The 24,900-nt window shown below is 40.6% G+C and overlaps 1 protein-coding gene across 6 annotated transcripts in view; it reads right to left on the bottom strand.

The window, feature by feature from the left end:
* The window catches only part of MED12L (mediator complex subunit 12L), a 341,749-nt gene that overhangs the window by 300,928 nt on the left and 15,921 nt on the right, over positions 1 to 24,900 (bottom strand). For all 6 annotated transcript variants that reach the window (XM_073023510.1, XM_073023514.1, XM_073023511.1 and 3 more), the window contains exons 3-4: positions 9,275 to 9,379; positions 2,529 to 2,720 (exon numbers count right to left, since the gene is read on the bottom strand). In XM_073023510.1, coding sequence (XP_072879611.1) covers positions 2,529 to 2,720; positions 9,275 to 9,379 — 297 coding nt within the window. The remainder of the gene's footprint in view (positions 1 to 2,528; positions 2,721 to 9,274; positions 9,380 to 24,900) is intronic.

A 24,900-nucleotide genomic window follows, 5' to 3' on the forward strand; every position in this document is an offset into this window, starting at 1 on the left:
AGATGCCTAAAGGATTTCCTTTGAACTACAATTGGCAGAGGGGAAAAAATAAAACATCTGAACTTGTGAAATGTTTAGATGAGACAGTAAACAAAACTCAGCACAGATCTTACGTTAACAGCACAATGCAAACCTCTACCTCACTGTCCGTACTAGCAGAACCCCATGAGAATGGGTTGATGCAACTCAAGACTTCGGAATTCAGAAGAACGTATGTGAAAGAAGTTACTCAATTAAGAAAGCAGACCAACCAGACACATATTAATAATTTTGTCAAATCTACAGTTGGGCCAACTCAGAAAGATAAATACGTTTATATTGACTAAAGTATTGACTTCCTCACCTTGTTGCATTACATGTTTTTCAGTAAAGAATACATGTGATTTTAAATGACAGCTAAAACTTGGCAATCACAGGGCAGCTGTCTGGTTCTAAATCAAGCCACAGTTGCATCTAAGTACAGAAAGAAAATTAAGATACCTAGTATGTGCTGGTTTTCAAACCACAGAAGGGTGTCCTATCACCTTTCTCCTTGGATGCACATTATCACTGCATCCTCTGTTTGCTAAGCAAGGGTAAACGCAAAAGAAAATTTCACAGACCACAGTAAACAAAGTCACCTGAAGGGAACAGGTGAGAGTTAATGAACTGTTCAAGACCTGGAAGAATATCCCTAGATGCCAGAAGTCTATTTTTCCAAATCGATCTATAATTGCGATTGAGTTAAAAGGTCCTTTACAAGCCTCTGTGGATAAAGCCTTGGCACGCTGTGAAGCTTCACAGTAGCAGAAAACCAGGTCCTGAAATATGATCCATACAGGAAACCATTATGAACTCAAGATAAGATTTCAAAGATGACTCAGGATCTTAGCAGGTAAACCCAGGCTTTCTACCTTAAGCCATCGCACAGATGAACACCAAAAATTAAAGAAGTATTTGAACTCTCTAATATGAAGAACATGCAGAGAATGCATTGCTTTACCCCATTCTAAAAGAGATTTCACCATCTCAAGAAGATGATATGCTGAGGAGGGAAGGGGAAGGATTCTTGAAATGCCCAAGAAATGAATATTTCAAAGTATATTTAATCGTTTTATAAAGAAAACATCTTCAAGTTTACAAAGAATTAACATCAGGGCTTACCTGAGGAACACCTGACTTGGCCAGAGGCAGCTCCTAATAAAGAAAGAAGAATAATGGCTAATACACTGCACCATGATTCATCTTCCTCCTACAAGAGGAGAAACCACTACTCCCCTAGAGCAAGGGCATCAACTCCTCAAGAGTAGCAAATCCCAAATATGCACTGTAAAAACTTATGAAAAAAAGAAAAACTAAATGGAAAGATGTCAGGCTGGCAACATGGAAAGTATAAACAGTTAGTCAAAAGCCATCAAACATTGAAGTATGCCCTATGACTTATATGGCCTTCAGATACAATTCACAGGCCACAGTGGGACCACAAAGTAAATATTCACCACTGGAAAAGAAGTCATACATGGTTCAGCCTGGATTGAGACAGTGGTACTAACTGAATGGTAAGAGGTGGTTATGCTGACTGTACACTCTTTCAAGATTTCAGTTGCCTTTCACCACTGAAATCTACGCAAGGCAATACAACATTATGACATTCAGGCAAAATAAAGCCAATGGAAGCTACAGACACTATTTTCAAAGAGCTGCTTTGGAAAATAGGCAAATATACAAAAGAGCTCCTCTATAAACTGGGCCCGTACCAAGCTGATAAGGAAAACTTAACACTAAGAACAGAAGACAGGCACTACTAACACTAAAGGGCCTTAGGAGAGATAAGAAAAGATCCCTGGGATTATTTCAAAGTTGTGCAAGAAATCAGAGATCAGGACTATGAGCAAGGTATCTAGTTTCTTATATAAATTTCAAGAGGCATCTTACATTGTTTGGACCACGAGACTGTTGAATCTGTGTATTATTTCCCACTTGAGGAAAATGACCAAAGGCAAAGATTTTAAAAGAACCTCCCACATCCCCTCCCCTATAAAAAAAGCTAGAAGCTATGAATAAACCTGCCCATTTTGTTCTAAAAATTTTTCAAAGAACAAGCACACATAGAATCACAATCTTTATCTCGCTTGGTAGGAAGGAGACAGCTTGAAGCATTTGGATGGGTACTTTTAAAGACAAGAAAATAACCTCAAAGCAAGAATCTTTTTAACAAATCTTGGACATCTTGGCCTAAGAAAACTGGAAATGTAATTTTTTTTTTAAATGCAGTCTTGTCTGTTCTCGATTTTAAAATCTTGTCTACCTAAAATCCACATAAACAGCTTGATATGTGGAATGTTTAGGGATTTATAGATGTCCTAGGCACCACATGCAATCAAACAAAACGGGAAAACAGCATGGGGTGGCACCCACCTGGTACCACAAACCTGCCATTGGGCTTGCAGTCTCAAAAAGAATTGGGAAAAACAAAAATATACTTGAACATCATCCCAAACAGCTGATTGTAAGACCATAACTAAAACAATGTAAGAAATATTTGATACCTTTTTTGCCAAAATAGAAAGTGGCTTATTTCCTGCTAAGTCAGAAAACCAACTATGAATTGCACTCTGGGATCGAGCAGTAACCAGCCAATAATTATCTTTAGCATTAACTTGTGGTTTCTTCTTTCCCGTGTCCTGGAAAGTGTTAAGCTTCAGTTTCTCAGCTAATATGCTGCTAAAATAAGCTCCAATCTGTGGAAAGAAGAGAAAAAAAGGGAAAGTTAAGACAATAAGCAAGTAGCTTAGTACTGAACATTAGTATTTTATCTTTATTGTTTCAACTGAAAATCTTCACACAGCCCATCAGAAATTAAATTGGGAATTTAAGTCTTTGAAGCCAAGAGATGTGATTTCCTTACACTAACTATGATACACAGCACCTTTATACCACTATTCACAAGTAGTTTGGCAGAGGGGGGCGAGGGGGGCTTTTGGAAATCTCTGCTAAGATGAAATTAATTACATCCTGAATAAATTTCAGTAGAATGGGTTCTGCTTTAATCCTTCAGCTGCTCTTTCTCCTTTCTAATACTACACACCCGTCAGGAGAGAATGCTTTCCCTGAGAGAAGAAAGCCTAGTAATCACTCAGTAATCATTCTTTTTCTTGTTTCATCTTAATAGCACTTATTTTTGGAAAGGAAACTCGGTATTTACACTCAATGCTTTTAAACAAAGAATCTAGAGAAATTTAATTTATTTAAATGGCAAATTACAAAAGGTTCAATTAAATTTGGTATTCAACATTTTTTATTGGGCTGCCAATTTCACAACTATAAATGTTTCAAGAAAAAGCTAGTATTACCTGCTCTGAATGACGCAAAGTGGCAAAGAAAGCTACTATGAATTACTGTATCGTTTTCATATTAACCAAATTAAAAGATGGACAAGGAAAGAAGAAAGGAACAGGAAAGAACTAACAAGAAGGCAGAGAACAAAGTAATAGCTAAAAATGTAGTGAATCTCACTGGGTGTGGTGGCTCACACCTGTAATCAGGGCACTTTGGGAAGCCAAGGCAGGTGGATTACCTGAGGTTAAGAGTTCGAGACCAGCCTGGCCAACATAATGAAACCCCGTCTCTTCTAAAAAAAAAAAACTAAATTAGCCTGACATGTGCCTATAATCCCAGTTCCTCGGGAGGTTGAGGCATGAGAATCACTTGAACCCGGGAGTCAGAGGTTGCAGTGAGCCAAGATCACACCACTATACTCCAGCCTGGATGACAGAGTGAGACTCCATCTCCCAAAAAAATAAAAAAAATTCGGTCAATCTATAGAAAATCTGTTGGAATTTTTTCAAGAATCCTATCAAAGCATCACATTTCAGACTCTGGGAGTTCTTTAATAAGATGATGCAGTTAATTTCTGATAAATACCCCCAATGAAGTTAGCAAACAGTGGCAACCATGACTAAAATAAAATACTTACCCTGATGAAGCAAAATAAAAATCACCACCTTAACTAATGAGTCAATAAACAATTAGTCCACAGGTTGAAATACAGTTCTAAGCCATTAGCCAAGTTCATCTATAGGGTGAAAAGCCTGACGTTCTTTGATCTTTGTGATTGGTGTAATGCCAAGAAGTCCGGTTTTGGTGTGTTAATGTAATATAATAATAAAAATTAGAATAAGTAGAAAAGGAGTCTGTCTTTTTTTTATGCAAAGAACTTCACCGCAGTTTGTGATTTCTTTTAAAGCAAATATTTGCAGGATGTCCAAACAGTGAATAAATTAAGTGCAAAAATGTAGCAGAACCAGCTGTTTGGAAACAAGCAGCCAGTAGCAGCCAACTGTTTAAATTTAAATTTCTCAATTGATATTTGGTCTTTGCACCAAGAGCACAAAACACCTACGGCTGCAGATTGCTATATATTCAAGAGGTCCCTTATTTGTAATTATGTTTAAGTATTTAATAATAATAAACAGAGCTCTAAAAACAAAAAAAGTAGTCTGAGCAATCTATTTTATAATTATATTCTCCTATATACTTAATGACAGCAATGGAACAGTGACTGCATGTGTATATATTAATTCCTGCTAACAAGCCCTTGTAAACAAATGCCTACTGCTAACAAAGTCAAAATTCCCAAGAAAGCAAAACACTAGAAAATATACATTAGGGCTCCAAAAAAGGTCAAAACATGATTATAACATTTAATTGCCATAGCAATACATATTATTCAGAAATCAATCCATAAATACAATAAAAAGCAAAGAGCCACCTCATTCCCAAGTCCCAATGCCTACCTCCAAGTAAACAATTTGATTTCATTTCTTATGTGTCCTTCCATTGTTTCCTTATGTGGATACAGGAGAGTAAACACGTATCTATTATTTTTCTCTTCCTTGTATGTATAACTCATTATGCATACTTAGTAAATGTCTGAGACCCTTCCTTATCTGTACACAGAAAGCCTCGTCATTTTTATAGACACATAACAATGTACTGTCTGGATATACATTTAATCAAGTTACCATTAATGGACAGCATTTGTTCCAAAATTTTGCTATTATAAATCACACTAAAATGAGTAGCCTTTCACATTTGTTATTTCATACATAGCTAGAGCTTTAGGATAGACTTCCAGAATTCAGACTGTATAATTCTGCAATTTTAATAAGCGTTGCCAAATTGCCCTCTAAAAAGTTTATACAATTGTGTACTCCTGCAAACAAGGTATAAGAGGTAAGGTGTTTTTTGTTTAGTTTGGGGTTTATCTAGATAACTATCTGTTATCTAGACTAGAAGGCACTGGCGTGATTTTGGCTCACTGCAACCTCTGCCTCCTGGGTTCAAGAGATTCTCCTGCCTCATCCTCTCAGAGTAGCTGGGATTACGGGTGCCCACTACCACACCCAGCTCCTTTTTATTTTTATTTTTTTTATTTTTAGTAGAGACGGGGTTTCACCATGTTGGCCAGGCTGGTCTCGAACTCCTGACTTCAGGTGATCCGCCGGCCTCGGCCTCTCAAATTGCTGGGATTACAGGTGTGAGCCATCACACACGGCCAGAGATAAGGTTAATTTAACATTTGTTTCCATCCATCCAAAGTTATTTTCAAAAATAATTCATTAGATAAGAATGTGGGGAAAAAATTTAGGAGTTACATTATAATTCATGTATTTCATATTTATAAAATCAAATTCCCCTCAGAAGTCTTGGGTCCTTGAGTAAATCTCACAGAAAGAGTGGTAGCAGAAGTGTAATAGATGTTATTTCCATTTACTCAGTTATTTAAATTGACATAAAACTTGATACAACTGAACAATTTAGCAGTTCATATCAAGAGACATAAAGCGTTCATACTCTCTATTATGGACTAAATTGTACATCCTCAAAATTCATCTTCAAGCCTTAACCCTCAGTGTGACTATATTTGGAGATAGGGCCTTAAGGAGGTAATTAAGGTTACCAGTAGGACTTTATAAGAATAAGAGGCCGGGCGCGGTGGCTCAAGCCTGTAATCCCAGCACTTTGGGAGGCCGAGACGGGCGGATCACAAGGTCAGGAGATCGAGACCATTGTGGCTAACCTGGTGAAAACCCGCCTCTACTAAAAAAAAAAATACAAAAAACTAGCCAGGCAAGGTGGCGGGCGCCTGTAGTCCCAGCTACTCGGGAGGCTGAGGCAGGAGAATGGCGTAAACCTGGGAGGCGGAGCTTGCAGTGAGCTGACATCCGGCCACTGCACTCCAGCCTGGGCGACAGAGCAAGACTCCTTCTCAAATAAAAAAAAAAAAAAAGAGACACCACAGAGGAACACACACGGAGAAAAGACCATGTGAAGACACAGTGAGAAGGTGGCCATCTGCAAACCAAGGAGAGAGGCACCTGGAGACACCAGACGTGCTGACACCTTATCTTGGACTTCCAGCCTTCAGATGGTGAGAAATTAAATTTCTGTTGTTTAAGACACCCAGTCTGAAGTATTTTGTTATAGCAGCCCTAGTACATTAATACACCCTTTAACCAAGTAGTAATACAATTCAGGGAATTTATCCTAAAGAACAAAAGTTATACTTTCAAGTATTACTACAGTTTCTTTATAAATAACCATGAGAAATTGGCAACAAACTAACTGCTGTATATAGAGGTTTCAGTCAATTACAGCACATATATACATCATGGAACGTTATCTAGCCATGAATTATTATTCATATGACTACTTCAGCCATAAGGAAAAGTGCATACAAAATAATGTTTCAATTTTTTAAAGCAGACCAATTAAGAAAGATAAGGCACTGAGGCCGGGCACAGTGGCTCACATCTGTAATCCCAGCACTTTGGGAGGCCAAGGCAGGCAGATCATTTAAGGTGAGGAGTTTGAGACCATCTGGCCAACATAGTGAAACTCTGTCTCTACAAAAATACAAAAATTAGCCAGGTGTGGTGGCAGGTGTGGCCAGCTACTCGGGAGGCTGAGGCACAAGAATGGTTTAAACTAGAAAGGCAGAGGTTGCAGTGAGTGAAGATTGCGCCACTGCACTCCAGCCTGCGCGATGGAGCCAGACTTCACCTTGTAGATCTGGTTTGGGAGAGAACAAGATAAACTTGGAATATGTCTCAAAAAAAAAAAACAGTTCTGGAGATGGATGGTGACAATGGTTGATGTTTGCGACAACAATGCGAAATATACTTAATGCCCAAGAACTGTACACTTAAAAATGGTTAAATGGTAAATGTTTTATCATAATTTTAAAAAAGGATCACAAATTACATATACATAATTGTGGTTTTAACATAAAAAATTGTACCAAGATTGAAAAAAGACAAAACTAAAAACATTGTGTTTGGTCATAGGACTATCTGCAGAAAATGTTTCTATTTTCTTTCACACCACTTAAGTAATATTTCAGTTGATAGTTTAACAACTTGTGTGCACTTGTGTGCATATAGAGATGTGGAATGACGCGCAAACCATTAACATTTCTCTGGAGAAGGGAAAGGAAATAGAAATTCACCTGCATGTCTGATTTCTTTTCATTTGTATGTATGTTTCTAATTTCACAAAAGTATTTTAATATCCAACTCAAAATATATGAAAAAAAAATCAAACCCTAAAAGATTACAGAGAAACGCAAACAATTCTATTTATATTCCTTTTTTTGAAACGGAGTCTAGCTCTGTCACCCAGGCTGGAGAGCAATGGCGCGATCTCAGCTCACTGCAACCTCTGCCTCCTGGGTTCAAGCAATTCTCCTGCCTCGGCCTCCCAAGTAGCTGGGATTACAGGTGCCTGCCACCACACCCAGCTAATTTTTGTATTTTTAGTAGAGACAGGGTTTCACCATGTTGGCCAGGCTGGTCTCAAACTCCTGACCTCAGGTGATCCACCTGCCCCGGCCTCCCCAAGTGCTGGGATTACAAGCGTGAGCCACTGCACCTAGCCTATATTACTAATTGATAAGATAAATACAGAGAAAAAGACATATAATTTTTAAAAAAAATTTTTTGAGCACAACATTCTGAGTATATACTTTTAATGAAAGTCTAAGGGCAAAAAGTATTGTAGAAAAATTGCACATTTATTCAGTGGTTTTGTTGTTGGAGTGGCAATTTTATTCTGGAACTTTTTTATGTGTGCTGTAAGACAGAATAAATAAATACATACATTGATATTATTAAGAGCCAGAGTTCTCATTTTGGGAGAAGGGAGACCTAAAAATGGAATACGAAAAAGCAGGGGAAATACGCTGCGGCACTGGGCTAGAAATGGTAATAACAGGTAGGTAGAAAAAATATGTATCTATGTTTCCCATCTCTGTCCACTGAGAAAGCCTAGAAAGAATGACACTCCAGTAGCACTGAGCATCCACTTCTGGTTTGGGAAAGAACAAGATAAACTTGGAATATGTTTTGGTGCCAAAAGTAGGGAAGTGCTCAAAGGATGACAAGGACATTTAACCAGCAGCCCGGTTAGCAGGGTCCCTACTAGCAGAACATGAGACAATCTGAGCATCAAAAAGAAAAATGAAGGTATGGATTATAACACGTCAAATTCAAAGAAAAAAAAAAAAGAATCCAAAGTGACACTAAAAACTTGAGTGTAAAAGGAAGTACTTCTTTTAACAAAAGAATGCCAAGTAAAACATGCATATGGAATAATTAGAAAACCTGCATTTTGCAATCACCAGCAAAATAAATCATTCAGCAGGAGTCATCAAGTGATGCTAAAATAACAGGATGAAATTTTATTGAAAAATAGGATATTTATATCCTCTCAAATTATCACCTTGTAGACCTAAGAGGTAGAGAGGACTACCTTTCCAATGCAGGGAGATGGTAGACACCACCCAGACTAAGTGATCAAACTATAGCCAACAATAGGGCAAACTGGCATTGCGTGTCTCCTGATATGATGCAATGTAGTCTTCTTACCAAAAATATCTAACCTGGATCCTGTCACGAGAAAACAATCAGAAAAATCTAGAATATAGCACTAGTATATCAGACAACTGACGTGGGCTCTTCTAGAATAGCAATCATAAAACCCTTTTTAAAAAAAGGCAGGAAAGGGGAGGAGAGAGAGGCAGAGAGCTATACTGTACTAAATTAAAAGATGTGACAACTAAATGCAATGTATGATCCCTGATTGGATCCTGGGGCAGGACAGCATACAGGGTATTTGGGGGAAATCTGAATATGGACTGTAGCTTAAATAACACTAATTTATCAACACTGATTATTAAGGGTGTCACATATACTCACTTTTTCAGGAGTCTGAGGAAATAAACAAATAACATTACCTTTGATGGGTTAATTACAATATTTCTAGCTGAGCCATGTTCATCTCCAGTGAAGGCTGGCTGATTATTGAAGCCTTGCTTTACATTCACAGCAGTAAGTTCATCCTGTTCAAGAGAAGGTATTGATTAAGCAAAAGGATGTAAAAGCTTCAACATAATCCAACATATTGCACCCTAAGTAATGGCTAAATTTGTTATACTCTGTAGAGGAGAATTCTTGAAAGGACAACAATCGAAGAAGACAGAAATTGAAGTTTAAACACCAATACATAAATGTGTAGAGGGATGAAGCAAATGTGGCAAATGTTAACTGTTGACTCTAAGTGCTGAGTACATGGGTGTTCATTATACTATCTTCTTTTTTTTTTTTTGGAGATGGAGTCTCACTGTGTCACCCAGGCTGGAGTGCAGTGGTGTACTCTCAGCTCATTGCAATCTCCACCTCCCTGGTTCAAGTCAATCTCCTGCCTCAGCCTCCCGAGTAGCTGGGATTACATACAGGCACCCGCCACGATGGCAGGCTAATCTTTGTATTTTTAGTAGAGATGGGGTTTCACCATTTTGTCCAGGCTGGCCTCAAACTCTTGACCTCAAGTGATTCTCTGGCCTCAGCCTCCCAAAGTGCTGGGATTACAGGTGTAGGCCACCGCACCTGGCCCATTATACTATTCCTTTAACTTTCCTGTAAGTTTAGATTTTTTTTTTAACTTGTAAGTTAGAAAAAGGAAAAAAAATGAGCAAAAATCTCACAGAAATATAAAATAGGATTTTTTTAAAAATTGTTTCCAGGCTAGGCGCAGTGGCTCACGCCTGTAATCCCAGCACTTTGGGAGTCCGAGGCAGGTAGATCACCTGAGGTTAGGAGTTCAAGATCAGCCTGGCCAACATGATGAGACCCTATCTCTACTAAAAACACAAAAATTAGCTGGGCATGGTGGCAGACGCCTGTGATCCCAGCTACTCTGGAGGCTGAGGCAGGAAAATCGCTAGAACCTAGGAGGTGGAGGTTGAAGTGAGCCAAGATCACGCCACTGCACTCCAGCCTGGGCAACAGAGTGAGACTCCATCTCAAAAAAAAGAAAAAAAAATTGTTTCCAGAGAACCCACAGTTTGACTCTCCATTTGTGGCCAACCCCTATGCACACACCTGTTTTATGTTTAAGAAAGCTGGTTCACCAACTTACCCAAGACATATGGTGAATTAAAGACAGAAGCAAAGGGTTCCTAGGCACATGCCCTATGATCACAGTCACACAACATCACAACCCACAACTGAAGGGAAGTTCAGAGCTGCAATGTTTTCTCACGTATTTTGGCTCACTTGATCTTTACCAACTCCAATTCCAAAGGAGACAGTAGGCATGTATCTTCATGCCCGTTGTACAGATGAGAAAAGTGTGCCTCACTAAGCTAGTGCAGCAACTGGACAAAGCCAGCACAGAAATACTATCTTCTAAATCCTAGACTAGGAAGAGAAATTTCCATGACACCATGCCACCAAAGAACAAATGCCACATGAAAATGTGGTCTAAAAATATGTGGCTACAACTCCTACTCTCCTTAAAAAGATCTCCTACTGGATAGATATAAGAACACTTTTCCAAGGTCACAACACATCAAAAATAACCCAAGCCTTTTAAAAAAAAAAAAAAAACAAAAACCTTCTTGCCCTACCCAGATTATCACTGAGTTATGGAACTAAATCAGAATTCCTAAAATACAGACTTGAAAGAATAAGAGGGAGAGGTTTGAGTAAATGAAGCTACCTCCTGCTCCCCTCACTCCAAGCCAAGAAATAATCCTAGTAACAGTTGAGAGTAATGGTAGCCACGGCACAAGAATAAGATACACTTATTCCTTTAAGTAACTGCTGCATGCGTAAAATGAAAAACAGCAATTGATCAAAATCACTGTTATGATTAATCAAGAAGCTTAGAACAAAATAGTTTATGACATTTAAGCACCTGACCAAACTCTAAAAAGGTCACCTTGGCTGAGAACAGAGGTCTCCTGGAGATATGCCATGTAACTTTACTTAATTATGTGTGCTCTTACTAATGCCTTGACGGGCCACTGTTTTGGCGAGTTTTCAAAAGACCCCTCAATAGGAAATTTCACTCTATGGTAATCACAAGTCTCCTCCAAGCATAGAAGGTCACTGAAATCGTGATCCACACAGAATATGAGTTACATGTACATTATCAGAAGATATCTCCAAACTGCTCCCACATTTTCAAATAAATTATGTGAAAATATAGAGCAAAACTACATAATGCATATTTTAAGTCAGAAAGATTTCAGTCAACTTAAAGCAAATGTGCTACCAAAATTTCAGTAGTCTCTGAGTCTAAGAAAGTAGGAGTACCAGCAGTGAGCTCAGGGGGAAAGTAGGAAGAGAAAACTGAATATTTATCTTTGATTTACCATCGGAGTATTGTAAGACACATTGAGTAACAGCATATGCTTTTACTAAAAATACATTCTGGCCTAATCAAGAAGAATGTGTGAGATTTTCAGAACCAGATAGTTTAGTATTGCTTCACTTTTTAGTTTATACTAACACTAGATCAGGTAGCTGCTCATTGTATCCCACTGCTAATCGCTGGGACGAAGAGACATGCCCACTCCTGAGTGTGTGCGCAAACTCAGAACCCCCAGAAGGAAAAGAACACGGAACTATGGATACATATCTGTCATCCACCTCAGATTTTCCTCAAACTAGGAGCCACACGGATATTATTGGGAGTCTTGAGTTCTGAGAAGTTTAAACTTTGCATTCTAAATTTCACAAAAATACATGTAGTTTGACCACTTCTCATTACCACCATGCATCATCTCACGCTTAGGCAATGCAATGGCTCCTCACTGGTCTCCTAGCCTCTCCCCTTTCCCCCTGAAGGCCACTTTGAACACAGCAGCCATAGGGAGCTTTTTAAAACTCAAGTGAGACCATGTCACTCCTGCTCAAAGCCTGCAGTAACGCTCCATTTTACTCAGAGTACAAGCAAAGGCCCTACGATGTCCTAAAAGTTCCTGTGCGATCTTAACCCTGTTACCTTTCTGGCCTAATCCCTAACGACACTCCCCTTCACTAACACTGTCTGGTCTCCTTGCAATTCCTCAAACATACCAGCCCAGCATTCTCTAATCAGGGATTTTGCACTGTCTGTTCCCCCTGCCTAGACTGCTCTTTTTCCTGGTATCCACATGGTCAACAACCTGACCACCTTAACTTTTTGCTCAAATTTCACATTCTCAATGAGAAATGTGATGACCCTATTTAAACTGGAACTGTCCACCCATTCCCTTTACCTCTCAGCATTCCTGATCCTTCAACAATCCATAGCATTTATCACCTAAAACACACTATAATTTAGAATGTGTATTGGCTGTCTCCTCGATGAGAAGATAAGGTGCGTAAAACTGGGGATCTTTATTTTGTTGACAAACACAGGCCAAGCACAGAGTGCACAGATGCAGTGCCTGGCAAATAGCACACATTGCAGGTGTTCAAAAAATATTTGTTCAAAGAATAAGTAAATGAACGACATCCTATTCTGAACAATTAACATGAGCATATTCTGAGTCACTACCTCATGAATTTGGAGTTGTAATTTCATTTGTGTTTCTAACTAGCACCGCTTTGTCACCCAGAGTAGGGGCACTCATCCCATCAAACCCCACACACCATCCTGAAAACAAACATTTTATAACATCGATTTCCCTAGTGTGAAATGAAATTCATAAATAACTTACCTATACCAATATTTTTTAAATCAGTATAATGCTCTCATTCTAAAATTTTTTAAAAAGAAAGTAACTTAAAATAGGTACTTCAACAGGAAACGCTCAGGCACACTACACTGGACTCTCACAACTGAAAGTGTGGTCCATGGCCCTGGAGCACTGGCATTACCTGCGAGCCTGTTAGAAAGGCAGAATCTCACCCCTCCCCCAGAGTCACAATCAGCCTTTTAACAAATTCCCACATGATTCATGGACACATTAGACTTTGAAGAAGCAGGGCCCTAGAAGGCTGAGAATTGCTTGAACCCGGGAGGCGGAGGTTGCTGTGAGCAGAGATCGTGCCACTGCACTCCAGCCTGGGCAACAGAGCGAGACTCCGTCTCAAAAAAATACAAAAGAAATTGTTAAATGTTTGTTCCTATTCCTAGCATTAGCATAACACAGTAACTACAAAATGCAAACTGATACAAGTGTGCTGTATTACCATTTCAAATGATCAGGAAGAGCACAACATGAATTTTTTGAAACTGTGAAACACTTTTGCTATAGTTTCAAACTAACAAAATAGTCTCCCAACATATTAAGACACAACAGTTACATTCCTCAGAAACTCAATGTATATTAAATGTATATTAAAATCATACAAAAAATACTTTGAGATCATACGTAAAACAGATTCCCATCTGAGATGGGTAAAAACAGTTGAAAGTTTCAGTGACACATCTGAAAGTGCAGGGGACACGGGACAATTCTTCATGGAACCCACCCATCTGCACCCTGAGGACAACCCCACCCACTCAATGGTAGCAGCCACAACCAACTAACTCCTCTCCCCGCACCCAGATTTCCACAGTACTTCCAGTGAGAGCCACAGACCCACCAGAGGGATGGCTTTTATCTTTTAGAGCCCTGTTCTGAAAAGGGGGTTCACAGGCTCTGGGTTTAAGAAACACTGAGCTCCACACTGAAGTGTCAGTCAAAATCTTGCTTGTGCTGCAATTGGGGATGCTCTAATTCCAACTCACTAGGCCATCCTCTGGTTCACATAGGTGGTTCCAGGCGGATAAACGCTGGCACCATGGACTGACTGATGGAGATGCAGACATGAGTGGGGAGAATACTGTGGGTAAGAGCCCAGAGTCTGCAATCAGACAGCTTGAATGTAAACCCCCCACTACATTTAAGAGGGACTCTAAGCAAGCTCTGGGACCGCTGCTGTGCTTCCATTTCCCCAATTGTAAAACGGGGACAGTAACAGTTTCTACCACGTTATCTCCATAACCCAGTTCAAAAAAAAGAGCCCAGAGAGAAACTAATGTGGCCAAGGTTACACAGTAGTGAAGAATTCCAAAAAGTCCATGCTCCCAACCATCAAACCATATAAAAATGGCTGGCAGTTAGCATTGCTGCTATTGTTAATATCATATTTTTGGTTCCAGAAAGTGATAACCTGAAGCTCCAGTCAGCAGAGATACAAAAAGCCTTCTTGGGAAATTAAAAAGACCTTTTCCTTAAAGTAGTGACTCTCAAACTTTTACATCCATCAGAAGCCTCTGAAGAACTCGCGAAAGCACAGCTGCTGGCACCACCCACAGAGTTCCCACTTCAGTAGGTCAGGGGTGATGCCTGAGAATCTGTATTTCTAACAAGTTTCCAGTTGATGCTGACACAGAGACCATGCTAACATGAAGACTTGAGGTTTCTGCCTCTCTAGAAAACCAGGATTTCCATGCCCAGTGCCAGTACAGGTATCAACACCAGAAAGAAAATGGATATCCCATCTTGGCTCAAGAGCAGGAGATCTCAGGAAGAAAAGTCCATTCGGAATTCTCTACTACATCCCCTTCCCTCTCTAAAGACACAAACGCAAAGCTACACCCATACAGATCCAGGAAGGAACCAAGTGTATAAAGTCTTCACTTCACTCCTTTAACTTCCTATAGAACACTAGGGCCACAGAGCCAAACAAAAACAGCTGTCACGTCTGTGAGGTTTATTAGTACAAAACTTCAGGTCAAGGACCTAGAGAAACTACGTGAGAGGAGGTAAAAATCCAGAGCATCACAACCAAACAAAGCACCCTGATGGTCTATTTCCTAAAGTTTCTGAGAAGAGTTAACATTAATGACAAAAATCCAAAAGATAAGAATAAGATTCAAATTCCAGAGTGTTCACTATTGCTGCTTAGACATTATTTCTCAAACTCCAGTAATGCACCAACAGACCCCTTTTAGAGGAGAACCACTTTCTCTAGCCTGAGGGAGTCCATAGACCCCAAGTTTGGGAAACTGGGCTGGGACATGGATACTTAATGGTATTAGGCAGCATTAAGAGATTCCAAACAAGAGGTAATGTGCGTTACCTGAACTCAAATAACAAACTTTTATGGCACTGCTCTGAAGGCTTTTGTCAAGTCTAATCAGGCAAAAATTGAAAGAGGAGAGTCCAAATTTTGGAACAGCATGCCTCTAAAACCCCCAACCCAGAATCTATAAAGGACACAAATAGCTTCCTCTTGTACTAGACCTGAACCTCTTCAAAGATGTCTCGAAATAATGGAGGGTAGCAGTCACTAAAATTCTTACAATGCCTTTCCTTACAGAGATTTAAGCTTGTTCAGCTATATCTGGCCAACAATTCTTATAACAGAACTTCCAGCAGCTACTTTGCCCATCTGCAAAGGTGAGGCAACTAAGATCCCAAAAACGTGAGGCATACACAATAGTTAGTCAAGATCTTGTTCCCAGGGTTGTGCTCTGGGAACCAGATCAACAGCACTGCACCTTTTAAAAGGACTCTTATTAAAGGTTGAACATCTTCCCATTGTACAACATGGAGAGTAAAAGAAAAAATAAAGCACTTTTAATAACTGTTGGGAAGCAGAGGAGACCACGAATCCAGACATACTTTTAAATATGTTTAACATTAACAGCATCTAGGGCAAAACAGTTGTGCACGCACGTCCAAGACCAAGTATTAACTAAACCAAGAGACAATGCCAGCTGAGAATGTGAATTCACAGTCCTCACCAAGCAGCCCAGAGTAGCAATGCACCAAACCACTGTGCACATGGATTTCAACAGGTTTACAACAAAGTAATCCAAACACAGAGAAAGAAGAATGCCCACGCCTCTTGTCATCGGTTTCAACTAAAATAACAAGCTTTATTCTAAGGAGACAGGCACACAGAGAGAAACAGAAACCAAAGTCCAGAAAATAGTCCATGCTAATATGAAAAGGCCTGTGTTAACTCTGTATTTTTGTATTCTACACTGATAGAAAAATCAGACCCTCAGCCAGGTGCAGTGGCTCACGCCTGTAATCCCAGCACTTTGGGAGGCCGAGGCAGGCGGATCACGAGGTCGGGAGATTGAGACCATCCTGGCTAACACGGTGAAACCCTGTCTCTACTAAAAATACAAAAAAGTAGCCGGGTGTGGTGGCAGCCGCCTGTAGTCCCAGCTACTCGGGAGACAGGAGAATCGCTTAAACCCAGGAGGCAGAGGTTGCAGTGAGCCGAGATCACGCCACTGCACTCCAGCCTGGGCGACAGAGTGAAACTCCATCTCAAAAAAAAAAAATCAGACCTTCGATACTTTGGGTAACCTCCAAATGCATCCATAAATCTCATGCATTTACCTTGAACTTCACAGAAAGATCTTATTTTTTGGATCACTTTCAAAGCAATCTTTTAATTTCAACATGTTTCACTGGGAAAGTGAAAACATTTTGATGCTAGTTTGGGAATTTCTTAAGCTCTTTCTCACTCAAGAAAAAAAATAAGCTCAGTTTAAACAATTATCAATGGCCATCTCAAAGTCAGATAATGCACACAAATACATACTACAGACACTCACAATCTTTTGAGCGTCACCATCTATCGCACAGAACATGCGCAGAAACTCCCAATTTTCTCAGTCCCCTAGTCACATCTAACAAACCAGTTCCATGACAGTTCAATGAATTGTACAGAAACGTCCACCAGGGAAGAGAATGCCAAGAAAGTAGCAAAATATCCCTCTATGAACTAGTCAGGAAGGCTGGCTTAGCTCAAGTCTTACCCAAACAAAAAATTTTTCATGGTTTCATAGCTATATCTCCTAGCCTTGTCCACCTCTCCCCCAAAAGAACATTCTCTCAGACCCCCAAAGATGTCTGTTAACCCCAGTTTGAGAAACTGGGCTATGATAATCCCTATCACAGATACATTTAATTGTTACTAGGCAACAACTACAGTTAGCAGATATAAAAGACCCAGAAGATAAGGGAAGAATCTTTTATTGCTCATATCTCATCATGAACCAAAGCTATCCATACTTCTCTCAAAACATATCTCCCCTTTATTCCTTCCTTTAAAATACCACAGCCCCCCCCCACCCTCCCCCATCCCCCACCCCACCCCCACCAACTGAGGCAGCGGTTACAGCAGGATTCGGCTACTGCTCCACACACATTTCACTCCTGTCCAGCATGCCTACTGACCCTGGATGAATCTTCCTGAAACAGTTTTCTATTCTGCACTCCCCTATCCAAAAGCATCAGAAGGCTTTCTGCTCTTTTCCCCAAGAAGGGAAAAAGCAGCATCTAGCATAACTATCTACAAACCCTCAATATCATCTCTGGTCTTCTCCCCAGTTTCTCTGGACCCAAATCAAAACACAGTCACCTAGGACTGGCATTCAAAGCCTTAAACAATCAAGCCCAGCATTCCAGTCTTGCTTCCATTCTAAGTGTGCGAGTCACATGGATCTGCGTTTGAATGCATAGCCTTACCTACGATTGAGACTAAGGTAACTGATCTCTGTACCTTGGTGGCTTTGTTTGAAAGGAGACAGGAATAACTCACAGGACTAAGGTTACATAAGATTAAATGTGCAGTTTAGCACAGTGGCTGGTCCATTATTAAATGCCCTATAAATGGTGGCTATTGTTATAGCTGTTTTCTATTTTTATATTTTAACTTTCGTTTAATCTACTTTATTATATGCCACCCCACATACACTGTCTTTTCAACCTCTAAGTCTTACATCATGCCATTCCCACCCCCTGAAGTATATTATTATGAAATATTTTATACTTTTCAAGCCACAACTCAGGGCTGGCTCCCTGTCCTTCATTAGATTAACAAATAATTATGCATACAGACTCCGCTAAGTACAGGGGATTCCACAGTGAGCGAATTCCAAGTGTTATAAATACCCCAAAGTGCCTGCTCAGAAAGCACATAATAGTGGCTTAAACCAGTCTGGGGAGTTAGACAAGAATGCTCTGAAAAAGTGGCCTTTGACCTGAGCTCTGACTGCAAAGTAGGAGTTAAACTTCAAGAGGATAGCCTCTTACAGTAGTAAGGTTCTGATATTTTGCATGAAAGGATACGATATTAACACTAAGGAGATCATGAACAGTTGGGGTATAGATTGTAATTCCTAGAGCAACCACTCCAAAAAACAATACAAGTATAACTAAAATGCAATTGGTAAACAAAAGTTATTTTTAAAATAGTCTAATAATCAAAAAAAAAAAAAAAGCTGGGGACACAGAAAACAAATAGTAAAATGGTAGACCCAAAGCCAACTATATCAATAAGCACACTAAATGCTAATTAAATATTCACAGACTAAGACTTCAACGGACTCTGGACTCCAAGACTAGAAGATTGGAATTGTCAGAATGAGTAAAAAAGTAGAGCCCAACTACAGGCTATACTTTAAATATAAAGACATACTTTAAATATAGAGACAGATAAGTTGATAGTAAATGGATGGAAAAGATATATACCATGCAAACAATAAACATAAAAGAGTTGAAGTAGCTGTATTAACATCAGATAGAGTAGACTTCAAGACAAAAAGTGTAATCAGAGATAAAGAGGGGCAAGTCATAATGATAAAAAGGTCAATTCATCAGGAAGGTGTAACAATCATTGGTGTATGTGTGCCTAACAAGACGAAAGACAGAGGATGGGCATGGATAAAGTCTGCAAGGTTGGGAAAATTAAAGAAAGAATGCTGTCATAGCAGTAGCAGGAAGTGGAATGCAGCTGTAAAAGATAAGAATGAAGCAGTACGGGTTGGGGGAGAGACTATGCAGGGTCTGTGAACCAAGTAAAGAACTTCTGTCTTCATCATAAGAACAGTAAAGGTTTTAAGCAAGAAGGTGACATCAGGCTGGGCATGGTGGCTCATGCCTGTAATCCTAGTACTTTGGGAGGCTGAGGCAGGAGGACTGCTTGAGACCAGGAGTTTCAGATTAACTGGGCCAACATAGTGAGACCCTGTCGGAAGGAAAGAAGGAAGGAAGGAAGGGAGGGAGGGAGGGAGGAAGGAAGGAAGGGAGGGAGGGAGGAAGGAAGGGAGGGAGGGAGGGAGGGAGGGAGGGAGGGAGGGAGACAAGGTGACATTATCTGACTTGAATAGAACTGCAGTGTGGACAACTGACTGGAGAGGAGGGTCAGACCAACTGGGAGGCTGAGGGTAAGGAGATTGGGACCAGCTACCAGGCTCTCATGAGAGTTGGAATATCAGATAATAGTAGATTAGACCAAGATGGTGGTGGTAGAGGTAAAGAGAAGGAAGAAATGGAGGGATATTTCGAAGGGAAACCGAACAGGATTTATGTTGACTTCTTGGATAGAATGACAAAGAGCAAGGTTGTCAAGGATGTCCTAGACTTTTGGGATGGTATATCTCCCCCATGTTGGGGGCTTTTTGCAGAGGAAGGGGAGCAGATCACAAGTTCAGGTATAAACATCGTAAGTTTGAGGCATCAGACACACAGAGAAAATGTTTCTGGTAGGCACTCAGCTATACAGGTCTAGAGAAGTCTAGACTGGAGTCGTAAAGTTGTGAGTTGTCTGCATATGGCTAGTGACTGAAGCCTGGGGATGGCTGGCATCACCTAGAGAGAAGATCAAGTGAGAAAAGATCAGGACCTAGGACAAACCCTGGGAAAAATCCAGTATTGATTTAATAGCCAGTTAGAGGAGGATAAGCCTTCAAAAGAGACTGAGACAGTGTGGCCAGAGAGGAGAGAAGGAAACTAGGAGTGTATTACCTCAGAAGCTGAAGGAAGAAACTGCTTCCCAAAGGGAGGGAGCAACAGAATCAAGTGCTGCAGGGAATGCGGCCATTCCGGGTGACCTGAGAGGGGTGTCTCAGCAGAACAAGGAGGGCAGAGCCAGACTGGAAAGAGCAGAGGAAGAAGTGGGAGGTGAGGACGACAGTGAGTACACCGGATGCTTCTGGAAGTCTGGAGAAAGAGGAGGAGAGATGCAAAAATGGGGTCTACGGTAGGAGATCTAAGATGTGAGAGCTTGGTGCATGTTTTATTCACACCAGGAAGAAGGCGGTGAAGGAAGCAGTTGACGCTAACAGGAAGAAAGGGAGATGGCAGATAAGTTGAAGATCCTGAGAAAACAGGAGGGGATGACCTGCCAACCCAGGCCCTAGAAGGCAACAGCTAGTACCAGACCAACTCAGGAGGATGTGCAGAGGAGGATCTGGAGAGAGGTCCTGGAGCCACACTGTGATGGGTAGAACTGGATCCCTCAGAGAGATATATCAAAGTCCTACTCCCCATACCTGTGCATGGGACATTCTTTGGAAATAGGGTTTCTGTATATATGGCCAAGTTAAGATACTCATGCTGAATTAGGGCGGATCCTAATCTGGCATAGCTAATGTCCACATATGAGAAGGGATGGATATAGAGGGAAGACAGTAATGTGCAGACAGAGGCAGAGACTGGAGTTAGGCTGCCACAACCAAGGAACACTTGGAGCTCGCAGAAGCTGGAGGAGACAAGGAAGGGTCCTGCCCTAGAGGCTTCAGAGGGAGGATGGCCCTGCATACACTGATTTCAAGCTTGCAGCCTCCAGAACCATGAGAGAATAAATGTCCGTTGTTTTAAGCCACCCAATGTTTGGTACTTCATTACAGCAGCCCTAAGAAACGAAAACATACAGGTAGGGGAGGGCAGGCTCTGCTCTATTCCTCATGGCAAGACTGCCCCCTAAAATCAGGATCCAGTCCATTTAGCAGCAGCATGGGGACCATTACTGCAGAGTCTACAATGGCCAAGAAAAGCAGTTTTACTAAGGCTCTGGATAAGCAGATATCTCAGCTGCTGACTGCACAGCAATGGGGACTGATTTCTACTTGGAGTTCCTCTACTTGACAAGATACTTAATAGCTGTTTGAAGAAATTTTTTAAAGGAGTCTGGGGAAGAATTTCCCCATTGCAACCAAAATATTTACAAGAGAAAGCATTAATACCAGCCTCCTAAAGAGGGCCAGAGGTAGGGGCCTGACTTAGGAGAGGTCACCTTGTCCTTCTCCTGCCCCAACCCTTCTAACACCAGAGCCACATTTGCATCAAAGCCACATATGAAAGTCAGCTCTTTACATCCACTGTCACCTGTACTACTATTAGCATTCACCCCCCATCCAAATCACACCACAGGCCATCAATCACTAACTGTGGGGACCAACAAAACCAAAAGGCTATGAGCTCAACACAAAATGCAAATACTACCTTTACATCTGTACCTAGAGCAGGCAAAAAGAAAAAAAATCATGGTAATAATACCACTCCCTCACATTTAAACAGCACATTCATGACCATCCTCATAATAGACAAGTGGCTTAGGCAGGATGTGTCCCATTTTATAGGCTAAGAAACTGACGCTGAGAGGTGAGAAGTAAAATGGATGGTTAGGCGGCCATATGAGAAGCAAGCCCCAAATAGGTCCAATGTACGTACGCTCCAAGACAGTGAATTCTTTGAGGAGAGCACAGTGCGATTCCAACAAACTTAAACTGGAATCCTGTCTCCCTTTCTCTTCTGTGAAATGGAGATCACCCCACCTACCTCACATGTCTACTGTAAAGGATAAGTGGAAATCACTTGTGATACAATCAACACAGTAACTGGCACGCACACTAATTACTTTAAAAATGGTATCTCCATCATTACAATGATGATCTTTTGTATGACCAGCACATATGGCCCAAACTGAGCACATGACTGACTACTCAGTAAATTCAATTTGGATGGAAATGTCCACCATGAATGAAGTGTTGAACACACAGCTCTCACAAGTGCCAATTTCCCATGACAACCTCCTTCATCCTACCCAGAAGTGTCCTAGTGAGACAGGCAGTTCCTCCTCCCTCATTTAAAAGTGGGAGAGAGCCTCTGATTCCAATTATATCTAAATATACTTAGCATTTACTCCACTCTTATCTAAATAATTGTATCCCATTAATTAATTCATATTCAAATCACATTCAAATGCATATCACTCTCTGATATCAAACACCTGGATGTGGCTCTCAGAAAAAAAATCCAGGGAACTGCAGGAGAAAAATACTTGAACTTTTAGATTTGCATATTCATAAAGCAGGAAAGACTTAAGGTATTTGCTAGTTTATTCTGCCCAGAATTATATTTAAGGCAGCCTCAAAAGACAGTTTTCTCTTTAGATCCTTTATTGCTGAGGTATGCCATATAGTTCTTGCATTGCAATCTTACATAACAAATTTTTCCTTTAAATCATTTTTCACAGAGTACTTAACAAGCTAGTGTGCTAGGTGATCTGAGGGCAGAGAACACAAACATAAGCCGTGGTTTCTGTCCTCTGCAGTCCAGTTAATTGACTTACACTCATCCATTATGTAGCTCCTTTCTTTTATCCTTCTTTCCCACCTCAATTCCATCTCTGACCCCATGCTTAGCACACATCTGCAGGAAGCCACGTTGTAGGAGAGAAAAAAATGATTCCCCACCAAATGTACTGCAAATTCATGAAAAATAACAACAAGACTGGGTGCAGTAGCTCATGCCTATAATCCCAACACTTCAGGAGGCCCAGGCGAGATGATCGCTTGATCGTCCAGGAATTCAAGACCAGCTTGGGCAACATAGTGAGACCCTGTCTCTAAAAAAAACAACATAAATAAAAATTAGTCAGGCATGGTCCCAGCTACTTAGGAGGCAAAGGTGGAAGGACTGTTTAAGCCCAGAAGGTCGAGGTTGCAGTGAACCACGTTCACTACAGAACATCCTTCTTCCTCTTGCTTGGGAAAGAGGGGAAAGAGAACGGAAATGTCTCTTTTTTGCTCTTGGTGCTGGCAATTTTGTTCATTACTTTTAGGTCAATTGTTCAGAAACAGAGGGGCTAAACATATAATTTTGAGTCAAGGAAACAAATTTCCCCGGTAAACCTCGGAAAAACTAGTTTGAACAGTTAACCTCTGTTAGCACCTCTCAGCCTCCACCCTTTTTATTTTCAGGGGGCCTGCTCATTTGCACCTCCACCAAGCTTAGTAAACCTTCCAAGCAAATCTGGTGATTAACCATCACCCAAGCAGCCCACAAGGAGGTCAATAACAGGCATTAAAGGGAGATTTAAAGCACAGGACAAGCAGTATAAACCAAAGCTACAAGGTCCTTTTAAGAATAAGACCTTCAATTAAACCAGTTAATACCAGTCAGAAATCACAGGGTGGGTGGGAGTCTGAGTATTCATTCCAATTCAGCACCCAAGGAATTCAAATGCCTGTCCCATCACTGAAGACTAAGTACAAAACTGTATCACTCTGAGGTCCTCAAGCAACAGGAGCTACTATCCTAGCTGAACAGTGTTCCAAGAAATATGCGCGCTGTCTATTCGCCTCTCTTCCTTTCCTTTGACCAATCTGTCACCAACTGCCAATTCTTCTCCAGTCCTATTTAAAGCCCTGATCAGTCGGGCTCTTTTTACTTCATGCTTTGGTTACTAGAGTCGTCTCCCTCCCAGCCTCCCCGACTCCACTCTCTCCCACACTGGGTTTATTAGGCATGACCTAGTGAGATAAATCTAACAGCAGAACCACGTGAGGTCACCACCACCCACCATCCCCCAACCTGCTGGGGCTCCAGCAGATGCTCCACTAGGTCTGATCTGCAGATAAACGGCCCCCCTTCTCCTCCCTTCCAGCTTCTTCTCATGAACTGGTACAGCATGTCCCACCCATTCAGGCCCTGCCTCTCTCAAGACCCTACATCTGCCAGTGTAACCTCCATGTATCCAGTCCTCTCTTTTCTGAACTCACGCAGCATTCTTAGACTCACTATATAAATAGAGCGGAATGTTTACAGCATGGGCTCAGGGAGTCCAACTACATCACTATGCCACTCAATGACCCTGGGCAAGTTAAGTACCTCTCTGTGCCTCAGTTTCTTCATTTGTAAGCAAGAGATGATAATGCCCACCTCATAGGTATCATGAGGCTGGCATAAAACCAAACACCTAAAGCACTCAGAATAACCAACACAATAAGTAGTGGCTATTATAATGTAATGTGGCACTTTGTACACTATACAGAATGTTATCTTATTCATCAATTTTCAAATAAATAAATAAAACGAATGAATCAGTCATTTTAAAACTTGTTTTATGTGGGTAGGTAAACCGACATTAACTTGTAGAGCATTGCTACCACCCCAAGTGTGGTGTGATACTGTCACTGGTCCTCAACATGAAATGTGCAAAAACTGAGAGTATTTGGAAACTTTTACAGCAATTTGACATTACCACTACATTCAAGCAGCATTTCATTTTCCTAGTAATTCATTTTTATCATATTAGTCTACAACAGATTGAAAATTAATTTTTCTAAAAACTGATCCTTTGCCACAGTTATTTTGAGAAGCACATTTTTAGAGGAGACAGATAGGAGGCTTCTATTTCTTTTCTACACCCCCATATGACCTAACACAGTGGAAGACACATATCAAGTACTAAGTAAATGAAAATACAATTTTGAAAACATTTCAGTTAGTTAATAACTTAAAAGCAGATTCAAGTGAGTAGTAGAAACGTAAATAGTGTCTCCAAT

Source organism: Chlorocebus sabaeus, chromosome 15 (genome assembly GCF_047675955.1).
Source record: "Chlorocebus sabaeus isolate Y175 chromosome 15, mChlSab1.0.hap1, whole genome shotgun sequence".
Classification (NCBI taxonomy): domain Eukaryota; kingdom Metazoa; phylum Chordata; class Mammalia; order Primates; family Cercopithecidae; genus Chlorocebus; species Chlorocebus sabaeus.